Source organism: Lynx rufus, unplaced genomic scaffold (genome assembly GCF_022079265.1).
Source record: "Lynx rufus isolate CCGP_SWC_20201006 ecotype Redwood Valley unplaced genomic scaffold, mLynRuf1.p SCAF_6, whole genome shotgun sequence".
NCBI classification, from domain to species: Eukaryota; Metazoa; Chordata; class Mammalia; order Carnivora; family Felidae; genus Lynx; species Lynx rufus.
Genome location: NW_025814878.1, coordinates 7,216,958 through 7,229,574, shown reverse-complemented (window position 1 = coordinate 7,229,574; position 12,617 = coordinate 7,216,958). Strand labels below are relative to the sequence as shown.

At 42.7% G+C, this 12,617-nt stretch overlaps 2 protein-coding genes across 13 annotated transcripts in view; one reads left to right on the top strand and one right to left on the bottom strand.

Annotated features, from left to right (window-relative positions):
* The window catches only part of OPRM1 (opioid receptor mu 1), a 169,873-nt gene that overhangs the window by 93,149 nt on the left and 64,107 nt on the right, over window positions 1–12,617 (top strand). The gene's annotated exons all lie outside the window — the stretch shown is intronic.
* IPCEF1 (interaction protein for cytohesin exchange factors 1) overlaps window positions 3,790–12,617 on the bottom strand; it is a 180,835-nt gene continuing 172,007 nt past the window's right edge. For all 12 annotated transcript variants that reach the window (XM_047101507.1, XM_047101505.1, XM_047101504.1 and 9 more), the window contains one exon: window positions 3,790–5,771. In XM_047101507.1, the coding sequence (XP_046957463.1) occupies window positions 5,565–5,771 (207 nt within the window). In that variant the 3' untranslated portion in view covers window positions 3,790–5,564. The remainder of the gene's footprint in view (window positions 5,772–12,617) is intronic.

Below are 12,617 nucleotides of genomic sequence, written 5' to 3'. Positions count from 1 at the left end.
ATGTGGGAGCCTACACATAATTGGTGGTAGCCCAATGGAGAAAACAGAGGGTAGGGCTGAACATGCGAAGTGAGAACTGGGAAAGCGGGGGCGGGGGGGGGGGGAATAACCCTTTGTGTAGACAGCAATTAAAGATGTGTGAATCCAGTTCCAACGCAGGTGAACTTCCTCCCTTCAGTGATCCAAACTAAAGGCAATTTATTATGCTATTTCAATATTTGTTCATTTCTCCCAAAAACAGCTTACATGTTTTAGGGAACATATGTGCCACAGGTCTTAATTTTTATGATCTGCAAATTTTAAAAATTCTCTGAATAAAGTGTGAGTGCCTAACAATGTAACGTGCAAGTCAAATTTTGTGGACCAACAATTTTGAAAAAATATGTATTTTTACTAACAAGCCTGTAAGGTAAGGACCATTGGAGAATAACCACATCTGTTATTACTGAAACAGACTTTCCAACACAATTAAATGCTTTGAAAATAAGAATAGTCTAGAATCAGTTGTTCTTATGATGGCCACCAGAGGGCACTATAACCTTTACAGAAACTAAAAGCCCAGTCCTCAAACCCTTCCAGGGGAGCTTGTTCTTGGAGGAAGCATCACAAGCAGGGCAGAAAATGAACACAGTAGTAGATTTCGGTATTTTTTCCATGTCATTTTACTAGATATATTTTCTCTTGTTTTTATTCGTATCTTACAAGTCACTCTTAAAAAACAAAGCAGAAGAAATGAGCCGTGCCTCTTTTTTTCTGTTCAAAGAGGATAGGTGACAGAGAACGAAAGCACAATGACATTGAAGGTGTCATTTCCACATTATCATCTTGCCCCAAACACCATGCAGCGCTAACAGTCACATCCCCATCATGCAAGGACATTAAAGTCTACGGTGACTAAAAATTCTGGTTTTTATTATGGGATGCTAAATGTGTCCACGGGGCATGCTTCCCCTTTGGACGCAACATGAAGAAATATCAATATAGTGCAGTTAAGTCTCACAGGAAGAGATACGGACAAACTTTGTTTTTTAACGGAGAATCATTTTCAATGTCTTCTGTGGTCTATGGTAGAATTGGGGAAGAGTAAAAATGTGCAGAGGAAGCAGGGAAACTGCTTCCTGTCTCACAACCTAGAAGAACACAGAGCTGTCAAAATCCTGTTCAGAGAGAGGAGCTTTCTGTGACGGCTGGAATTATTCCTGCTCCCTAACCCGCTTCATATGGGTTGTTAAAAATCAGTTTCAGGGGCTTTCCTTTTTCATTACATATTACAAAACCCTAGCAGGGCGGCCACCTGACATTTCTAAGACTCGATTTCTCTTGCGAGGTAAGTACACAAAAAATTAGAAGGAAAATAAATTGGACTCTCAAATATCATATTCTAATAGACTGAAGAAGAGATATACCCTAAAACGAACCAAAAGTTATCGGTTATTTTTTTTTTAATTTTTTTTCAACATTTATTTATTTTTGGGACAGAGAGAGACAGAGCATGAACAGGGAGGGGCAGAGAGAGAGGGAGACACAGAATCGGAAACAGGCTCCAGGCTCTGAGCCATCAGCCCAGAGCCCGACGCGGGGCTCGAACTCACGAACCGCGAGATCGTGACCTGGCTGAAGTCGGACGCTTAACCGACTGCGCCACCCAGGCGCCCCAGTTATCGGTTATTTTTAACACACTGGCCTGTTTTGGATGGGCATCCTCTGGGCCTAAATTACCCACATCTTCTGCATGGCTTTGTATCAAAATGCTGCAGGAGAAGAAATTGGGAGAGGAAGGCTGAGGGCCTAACCCCGAGTCACCAGACTCCATCTCCGACTGGCTTTTAGAGGAAAACAAATGATCTCCATTTCTTCAACCACCTCTTTCATCCACGGATCTCACAGCACCCAACAAGCATGGAAGTTACAGAAGGAAGGAAAAGGAAGCACAGTGATTGGGTCACACCCCAACTCATGGTCAACCCAGCAGTCGGTTGCTGCAGGAAGGGCAGCCCCTCGGCCCTGGGGAAGAGACCGTGCTCAAGTAAAAGAGCCTCCCCTCAGGCTCCCAGCCGATGACTTCACAAAAGCCACCCCGGCCACCCCGGCCACCCCGGCCACCCCGGCAATGCATGCACACTGCACGTCACAGGGCTGGGGCCCAACAGTGACTGCGCAAGGAACCGGGAGAGAGAAGAATGAGAGAAATGGGAGGAGTTTCTTTCCTCCCTGTCAAAAAAGGAGGAGTGATCATCCACAGCCATCCCACCAAGACCACTGGGGAGGGAAAGGGACGGAAGCCTGAAACACGCATACGTGCAAACAACAAAGTGCTACGTAAATATAAGGCTTGGGTTTCACACTGAAATCTGACTCCAAACATAATCTTTCTTAGGCTTCTGGGAGTCTTGGCAGTAATATATACCTTATGATTCTTCTTAGGTCTTTGATGCCAAGCTGAGATTGTGCCGGAACAAAGACTTATTAAAAGTAATAGACGCCCTTCAAGTGTGGGACCATTTGACTCAGCGCGTGCTGCAATGTTCCAGCCACGGAGGTATCCTATCAGGCACTAGTTTGGGTCTACAGGCTAACAGTAGAGAGAAATGGTCCTCCACACAACCCCGAAGAGGAGTCCCATCCAGATCCTAATCCACAGCAGGTGCCACAGGTTTGGACCTGATTACACTCAGGTTCTCTGCTTCCTGAGTTGGCATGGCTCTGGGTCATTTCACAGCCTTCAGACCCTACATCTACAGGAATGGGCAAAAGAGTTACCCTGTGAACCCCATGAAACTACCCAAAATCCATTTCAGAGATGACCTAACCCTCAGGAATAAACTGAAGTAATCCAGTTTTCCTAATATCCTTTGAAACAACAACAACAACAACAACAAGGCTGAGTTATTCCTAAATTGAGTGTCAGGGAAAGTGTCACCCATTCTTCCTGTCACTTCCCACTACCCTCCACTTCCTCTTAGTGGCCACAGCTGAAGCTGGGACCTCACAGAGGCAGCCCCTTACTTCCTAACACAAAGCAATGCAGAGTGGAAGTGTTTTCAGAGGGTGAAACACTAACCAGAAGGTGAGCCTGGTCTAGAAGAGAGGGGGCAGGACGGGGCAGCTGGAACTCACTTTCATTGGGGGACATTCTGCACAGTATGTGCTTTAACAAAGCCAAAGCTTCTAGACTAACCTGACTTTGAAAAGTAACTGAAAGGTTTAATTCAGAAATCTCATGGACCTCTTTTGCCTTTAATTTGGAGTGCTCCTAAGGAATTTACCCTACACGGTCACCTAAGCGTGTATTCATGAAAAGCCAAAGCCAAAGTAAAGCACTGAGGTGTATTCACAAGCCCGGGCCAAAAGCTTCTGGGGCACCTCAATTTAGAAAAATTGTTTTGAAGTTTATAGGTTAGTATTTCAAGCCAAAGGAAAGAAGGTGGAATTATTAATTATTATGTCCATTATTATGTCTCCTTCTCTCAACAATCTGTTTACACTGTGAATCCTAAACAATTAACCTTCTAATAGCTGCTAATTGTAGAAATAATCAGTGATGATTCCCAGAGTAAAGACAGTAAAGCACTGACCTCTCAAAGCAGGAGCTTCGGGGTCTAATCTGAGGACCTGTATGGTTGCATCCAGAGCTGGGGCCAACAGAACATTCACCGGGGCCAGGCCCCCTCTTCCGGGGAGTCCTTGGCCCAGCACACTCCACTTGGGATAGGTCCCCTTAAATGTTTACTGGGCCATAGGGACTGACATAATCTTTTATCTTACAAAAGCTTCTAGTACTCTGACTTGTTTCCTGTTTTTTTTCTTTCTTAATACGAGGATTGTTGTTGTTTACAAAGTATTAACACTTCTGAGTAAAGCTTGAGGAAATATTCAACAACTATTTCCATCTAGTTTGCAGATTAAAAAAGACGGTTATTTCCACTTGAATGTCAAGCCACACTTTGACTCTATAAAGCACACTGTGTTAGCCTGACCATTTGCTAGGGGTAAGGCCAAACTGGGTTTTTGCTGGGTTGTGGTTATTCTTATGAGAAATATTCATGATTAGTAATTAGTAATAAAACGAGTTCTCTTTAACAGACCCCAAAATTTCTATTAGACCTTAGACAAAACACCATATTAGCTGTGTTTCATTTGGTTTAGGGCTTGTGGGCATAAATGGCATAAAGCTTACAAAGTTTATTCACTACAAGAAATAACCTAAGATGAAGATCCTTTTCTGGTTAAAAGAATGCCTGACCACAGATAGAGAAATCTGAGCACTCTGGGTTGAGAAAGAGAGGGAGAGAAAGAGAAAGAAGCCAGAAAATGGAAGATTATTAACGCATGCCTCCGTATTTATCCCACAAGATATCCTGAGCATTCCTCATCCAGCATAGTGCAACATAATAACTCCAGTGAATCAACAGTATTCCTACTTTCTCAAGCAAAAAAGTATATACTTAGAGAATATACATTGAGCAAAATGTATAATTACCATCTTTTACAACACTAGTAATTTGACCTTCTATAAATATACTTAAATAACAAACATTATAGAGAGCTATTCACAGAGGACCCAAAGTGAGACATAAACATACAAAAATAAAATAATCATATTTTAACTCTTCTGTTGTTTTCATTGGGTTTTCTGGAGTCAGGATATCAAAACCATTCAGACACCAGAATCGTCTTGTCAATCTTGATCCTGGGGAAACTGGACATAAATTGACACTGTGCAGAGGCACCACACCCAGGGACGAACGCAGCAAACATTCCCTGCTGGACTTATTTCTATCTCCTACAGTGGTTTAGAAAGGCTAGGAGGGAGTGGAGGTCTTGAAGTGTAATAAAACGTATTTCTGTAGCTGCTCTGTGGAAAGGAAACTTTAATCAGATCCCCCCCACCTGGGTAGAGTGTGGAAACATCAAGCTGTCCTTTGAGAGAGTGGGAAGATAGGGCACACCTCCTCCACGGGCTCTCCCACACACCACTCGCTCTGAAGTATTTCTCAGCTCACGGAAAAGGCACCACCATTCTGGACCAAAGGCAAGAGATTTTGGTTCCACAACACCACAACTGTCTCGTTCCAGTTGCTGCCATAAAACACATTCCTCCACTCAAAACATAAATGATTCGAAGAATTCAACTACCCAACCCAGTGGAATATGTACATCCTTACATTCTTCTTTTGGAAAACACAACACTTCTATGAATAATTATCCTTGGTAGAACGTGATCTTTGTCCATTAGAATCTTCGTCCCGCTATCGTTCTCTTGAGGGCAAAGAACAGAATACACATTTCTCACATCCCACCTAAAGCCTAGCATAACCATGAGCTCCTAGGAGGGACATGGTGTTTGTTCAACTGAGCTCAATCCCTCCAGTCTCCATGTAAGCACTGCCACCGGAAGGAGGGCTCCTGTTGCCAACACAGTAGGTCCTCACCTAAGTCGCGTCTTTAGAGGAGTAGCCACTGCTTGAGGAATTGGTTTCAGTTTTCCTTTTAAGGAGAGCTCTCGCAACATCTTGAAGAGCTGCTCGGGGTACGATAAAAGGGGAGAGAATATTGGCTTGTTCTCAGATAGAATTTCCAACATGGGCAGAGGAAGGTGGTTTCTCGAGTCCCTGGGGGGTGCCCTCGTGGGCAGACGTGGGGGCCCGCTGCTGCTGATAGATATCCTGGATCAGTAGGGTGTTCATCAACTTCCACTCCCTGTATTTTCTGGCTGTCAACTTCGGATCGTCCAGCAACTGGTTAATCATGGCCAGGTCATGTTCTTTACACTGTCCAAGAAGGAAAAAAAAAAAAAAAAAAAGGAGGGGGGTGGGGAGATGTAGTGAGTATTTTAATTTCAATAAACCCTCTTCAAATCTTTTACAAATACACATATACATTCGCCATAAAATTATCAAAGTGTTTTTACACATTAATATTCTAATCCGGAAGCCTAAGAGATATGACAGGACATTCATTTGCATACATTTGCCAAGAAAACGTTAAGTTCTCCCACCCAAGGGCCAGTAGAAGAACGTAGCCAGGATCTTCCACATGGATTTTCCCTCACCGACCCTTATTCCACACCTCAGTAATGTTTCTATCTCAGAGTGACCATTATTTCTTCTACAACTTACAACTGTATAATCATTTCATTGACCACCCAAACTTCACTAAGTAAAACTGGGATGTAGTACGTTCCCTAAGACACAAGATGGCACAAAATATATCTTTATTAAATTACCTTCATTTTTAATAACTCATGTGCATGTATTTAGTTAACACACACTGAATAAATATATAAGCTACCTTTTTGTTCAAAGAAAAGACTACTAGCCTCCCATCAAAACAGTATGTGTTCCGATGATACTAATGGAACAAACGATCTATCTGTATTGTTTTACCCTGCCTCCTCTGTACCCAGTAACACACACGTCTGAAATGCCTGGGTCAGGTGAAGAGAGTGTTCTGTAGCCAAGGAATGAGAGAAAAATGAGGTGTAACAGCCTCCACGTTCAAGAACGGTCGCTTAGTCCTGACAATTTTATCTCAAATCTATTCTTGTTTCCACCATCCATCTGACCATAATCCTAATCCAATTCATCACACCTGATGTGTCCCTGCCCCTAATCCTCACTTTAAATCCACCCTCCACGAGCCGTGCAGGACATCCACCCAGAATGCCGAGTCCTCTGAATGGTCCTCCTTCATGTCCAAAGTCCTAAGGATTTGAGCTCTATCTGTTGATCCCCACGCCCTTCTCATTTCCTGCTCTGTGTTGATGTGCATTCCCGCCCCCCCCCCCCTGCCCCGCACGATGCCAGTCCACACTCCGCGATGTTGTGCCACAGGCAGGACCTTCCATATCTTTCTTCTGGTGAACTCTACTTCCTGGAGTTGCCTTCACATGGAACAGTTTCCAATCTTTCTTTACCGGATTTTACTATAACTCATAAATCTATACTCACTTCAGGCATCCTGTTCTCCAGAAAATCTTCTCTGAACCCCTAAATGCACTGAGAAGCTTTATTTATGCTCTCATGCCTTCCAATGCTTAGAACTTAACATGTTATACTTAGATGTTCATGGATCTGTCATGCCACCTACTCTTAAGCTTCTTTTTTAATTTTTTTAAGTGTTTTTTTTATTTTTGAGAGACAGAGAGAGACGGAGCATGAGTGGGGGAGGGGCTGAGAGATGGGGAGACACAGAATCCGAAGCAGGCTCCAGGCTCCGAGCTATCAGCACAGAGTCCAATGCGGGGCTCAAATTCACGAACTGTGAGATCATGACCTGAGCAGAAGTCAGACACTTAACCGACTGAGCCACCCACGCACCCCGTATTCTAAAGCTTCTTAAGAAAATCGACATTTTATTCATTCCCGTGTGTCTTGCACGTAACACAATGCCAAGTGCCAGGGAGACAGTCAATACATGTTTATTTTAAACCAATCTTTCTGCCTATCCCCAGGCCACCATGCGTGTAGCTAAAAATTCACAACCAGAATCAGGGGTTGTAGTTCAAATTTATGACCAGTGCCACTAAGTGCCTTTCACTACTATCCACTAGTCAGATTTTCCTACCCCTTTTTTCTCCCAATTTCCCAAATTACTATTTCAAAACCTTCCATCTCTTCCCAAATCTCCTTCCCTCCCCCATCCTCCTTTGCAGCTGAAGACCTTGTTTTCTATTTTTTTTTTTTTGAGGAAATGGAAACAATCAAAAGAACACTTCTCCCAAGTTCCTACTGCCCACTCCCTATATCAACACAAGCACATCCCTGCCTTGCTTCCTGTTCTTTTGGATAAAATATCTGTGCTCCTAGCAAAGGCCAGTCTCCACTTGTGCACTGTCACCCACTCCCTCATACTCAAGAAACCCACTCTGGCAATTCTCCCCTCTTCCCTGTGACTCATTAACTTCCCATCTCTATCTACTTGGTCATCATATGTGCCGTTACCTCTCCCATCTTCAAAGCCTTCTCAAGCCCACATCCCTGCTCCAGCAAAGGCTCTACTCCTCACCTTGTCTCCAATGTCCCCTTGCCCATTCTCTCATAGAACCACGCCCATCACGGTTCAACCCGAACTCCTCTTGCTCAGGCCATCAATGACCTCCATGTTGCTAAATCCAGTAACTATCATTAACTTACTTACCAACAGCATCTAAAACTATTGGCTCCTCCTTCTTAAACACTTTCATCGCGTCATTTCTGTGACACATTTTTCTCATCCCCAAAATGGCCATTTATTCTAAATCTCTATTGCTGATTCCTCATTCTAGTCCAATCTCTTAAGATTAGAGAGCTCTAGAATCTCAGCCTTTAGCTGCCTCTGTATGTACATCCACATTCTTGGTAATCTCATGTCTCCCATTCTCCCTATGCACTAAGGGTCACAAATTTATTTTGCAAGCCTAATCTCTCCCCTGAACTTCAGACTTGCTTGTCTACACCCCCTCTTCTGCAGCTCCACCTGGACGTGAACGGGGCATCTCAAATGTAACACATCCAAAACGAGGCTCCTATTATTCTCTAAGTGTCCCACCCACCCCAATTTCCAGTACTCATTGAAACCTCTTCCCGCCATGGCCTTTTGCAAAGCACCCAATGGCAATTCCACATTTCCAGTGGCTCAGGCCAAACACTGGAGTCACCCTTGACTCCTTCTCTCACTGCCAGTCCACCAGCAAATCCGGAGCTCTACTTTCCAAATACGTCAAACTACAGCACAGCTGTGTTCAGAACCTTCCAAAGGCTTCCTATCTCACTGAGTTGAAGTTAAGGTATTAGCAGTGGCACTAAGGCACTATGTGATGGAATCCCCCATTGCCCCTCTGAGCTGTTTTCTCCGTGCTCCAGCCCCCCAAAACACTCCAGCCAAACGACCTCCTTGCTCTTCCTTAAGCCTACTAGGCATTCCCGGACCAAGGCACTTGCATTTTTGTTCTTTGCCTGTAACATTCTGCCTCAGATAGCCTCAAGACTCACTCCCTTCTTTTCAGATTTCACTCAAATTTCATCTTTCAAAAAGGCTTTTCATGCCTTTCCTAATTAAAAATCAATCCATCAGCATTCCTCACCCCCACTTCTATTCTCTATCAAATCTATCATCATTTAGCGTACTATAAAATTGATTTATTTACTTAGTTATTTTTATTTTCTCCTCTACCTAAACATAAGCTTCTTAAGGAAAGGGATTTTTGTCTCGTATGCCCACTGTGAGACCCCAAGTGCATCAAAGAACGGTTCATACGTGGTAGACATTCACTAAATGCTTGCTGGAAAAAGAAAGAATGTATGAAATAAAATGTGAATGAATAATTACCCATTTGCTTTTAAATCTCTTTTTTTAATGTCTATTATTTTGAGAGAGAGAGAGAGAAGAGAGAGCACAGAGGAAGGGCAGAGAGAAAGAGAGAGTTCCAAGTAGGCTTTGCACCGTCAGCACAGAGCACAGCACGGGGCTCAAACTCACCAAGCACAAATCGTGATCTGAGCCAAAATCAAGAGTTGGATGTTTAAATTTTTTTTTTCAACGTTTATTTATTTTTGGGACAGAGAGCGACAGAGCATGAACGGGGGAGGGGCAGAGAGAGAGGGAGACACAGAATCGGAAACAGGCTCCAGGCTCTGAGCCATCAGCCCAGAGCCCGACGCGGGGCTCGAACTCACGGACCGCGAGATCGTGACCTGGCTGAAGTCGGACGCTTAACCGACTGCGCCACCCAGGCACCCCGAGAGTTGGATGTTTAAATGACTGAGCTACCCAGGCGCCTCTGCTTTTAAATCTTTTTTATATCGTGAACTCTATTTAGAGCCTAAGGAAATCCTCTCCATAAACAAACAAAAATGTTTACATGTATGTATTTTATATGCATATTATTTATTACATACGTCCTATTTGTTTACATATAAATATATAGATATTTATATCTATACATTTGCATATAAGTTTTAGAGATTCTAGAACTGGTAGCATTTATTCGATCCAAATGAGGGATATGGTTTTAGATGATCACAAACATTGGCACAAAAATGTATTATTTGTTCTTCACACTTTAACTTATGTTTTACTTGGGGCATTTTATTACATTTTGCTTCTTTTTTTTTTTTCCTGTTTTCTTGAAATGTGGATCTCCAATAAAGTACTATGTACATACTAGTCTGAGTGGTAAGATTTAGAATTCTGAATCAAGAGAGCAATAATGTGGTGACAGATGGAGGTTGAGGTTAAAATATATATATATATATATATATATATATATATATATATATATATATATATATGGATTCCAGGAAGGAAAGAAAAATTGTGTAGTGGTAAAGTAACCAAGGAGTGATAACAAGCAGGTTGACCGTGAACCAGAAGCAGAGGGAAGGCAGGGTAGACGAGTGGATAACTAGAAAAGATTGGTGGTAGAAAGTTAAGCAAGGCCAAGGGAGTTTTCTCTCTTCCCTCTGAGTTCTCAACACCTACATTCAGGTAACAATCTTCCCCTCTAAAATAAAAATAAAAATAAATAAGCTTTCTTCCTTTGGTATCACAATAGTGCTATTCATATGAAGTTATTTAAGGAGTTTTATTTTGTCCCTAAATTTTGACATCTGGGGTGAAACAGGTGATGGAGTTTAAAGAGTCCACTTCTCATGATGAGCAGCGGGTGTGGTACAAAAGTGCTGAAACACTATATTGTACACCTGAAACTGATATAACCCTTTATGTTAACTATACGGGAATGAAAACTTAAAACTCCGTAAGAAATTTTTAAATCTCTAGTTTCTTCCACACACAAAAAAATTGTGACATCCACTTCAGAGAGAGATCCTAATATTTTACCAAAAGAACGAAGATCTTTGCAGAGTAACACAATGTGAAGAATTGATTCTCTTAAGGCAAAATGAATAAACCACCCCTCTAAATGTGATCAAAGGTTTCAGGAAAGGGTCTCTTCAACTTTGGCCTGACACTTCTCATATAGTGCTCAGCTCTAAGCAGTTCAAGTTTCTTACCATTTGGCTCAAGTCTGTGTTCTTTTATGGATAAAAAGAAATTACTGTAGACGAGAATAGAAAGGAAGGAAATTAATAAAACAAAAAAAGCCTCTGAACTGCTTCCTCGCCCAGCACTCAGTCAGCAGCATGGTGCACTGGCCCTGCTTCTCCCTGCTGTGGTGCAGGAGGCCCACCGGACGCTTTGAACTACCTTTACGACATCCTCCTGGTCTTCTGGTAGGCAGGCCGGGTCTGGCAGGGCTTCCAGATAATACCATGAAAGAGACAATGCTATACTTTCCTTTTTCACTCCAAATAGTCAAGAACTAAGCGCTGGAAATGACTTCTACCAGAGCAGTTGAGGAAAGGAGGGTTCGTTTCTCTTTGGACACAGACCAGAATAACCCTGAGAGAAAGTTCCAGGCAGACCCATTAATCGTTCATTTTAAAATAAAGACATGTTTAGCCAAAAGTCAATGGATGTTGAGTTATCACAACTTCCTAAAGATCTACATTTAGTATATGACATGATAGTTCATTCAACATCCTGGAAGAATTCCCATGAAGAGAATTTGTTCCAATACAATCCCAGTGCAGGGATTTTTCTTTATTTATGGAATGTGCCTATCACTAACATAAACATTATTGTTAGAAGTTTCCTTGTTTATGTATGAAACGGTGTGTTTGTCCACACCGCATCTTTGAAGTATTTTTCTTTTTTTTTTTTAAATTTTTTTCCACGTTTTTTATTTATTTTTGGGACAGAGAGAGACAGAGCATGAACGGGGGAGGGTCAGAGAGAGAGGGAGACACAGAATCGGAAACAGGCTCCAGGCTCTGAATCAGCCCAGAGCCCAACGCGGGGCTCGAACTCACGGACCGCGAGATCGTGACCTGGCTGAAGTCGGACGCTTAACCGACTGCGCCACCCAGGCGCCCCTGAAGTATTTTTCAAATCACATTTATATTACAATGTAATATGTACAGAAAAGCACTCATATAAAAAGGCTTGTGCTTGATGAATTACCACGAAATGGACATATCTTGTAACCAAGCCACCACTGAGGTCAGAAGGTGACCTGAGAAGCTGTACTGTGGCCCCTTCCAGGCATCTCTCCTGTTCCCCTCAACCGCTCTGAATTTTAAAACAATTATAATGAAATGTGATTCGATTAAAAATAGCTAAAGTAAGTCTTAAAGACTTTTGACATGAATAATCATACATGTACTGAACGATCTTTCTCCAGTCAATAGGCCGATGTGCTTTTTTTCCCCAAAAGGCCAATTTCCACATCAGCATGACTTCCCCCTCATGATGAGGTTCACAGGAGGACCGTATAACATGGATTATGTTTCCGCAGCCTAGCATTACATTTTTGTGAGGCCTAAGGGATCCTGTGGAAAGGGATCCTTTCCAGCAGTGTACAGAGACAACAGATGTTCACATGGGTGTGGTAGACGCCCCCGAGATGGCCCCCTGTGCTCCTTGCCTTCCTGGCATTCCCACCCTTACGTAATTCTCCCCTCCTTGAACACGGGCTGACTTTTATACCAAAGTTTTATGCTCCTAATGCACAGTGCCCTGTAACTGTGATGTGGTGTCACAGCTGAGACAGGACTGATCCATCTTGCTCACTCACT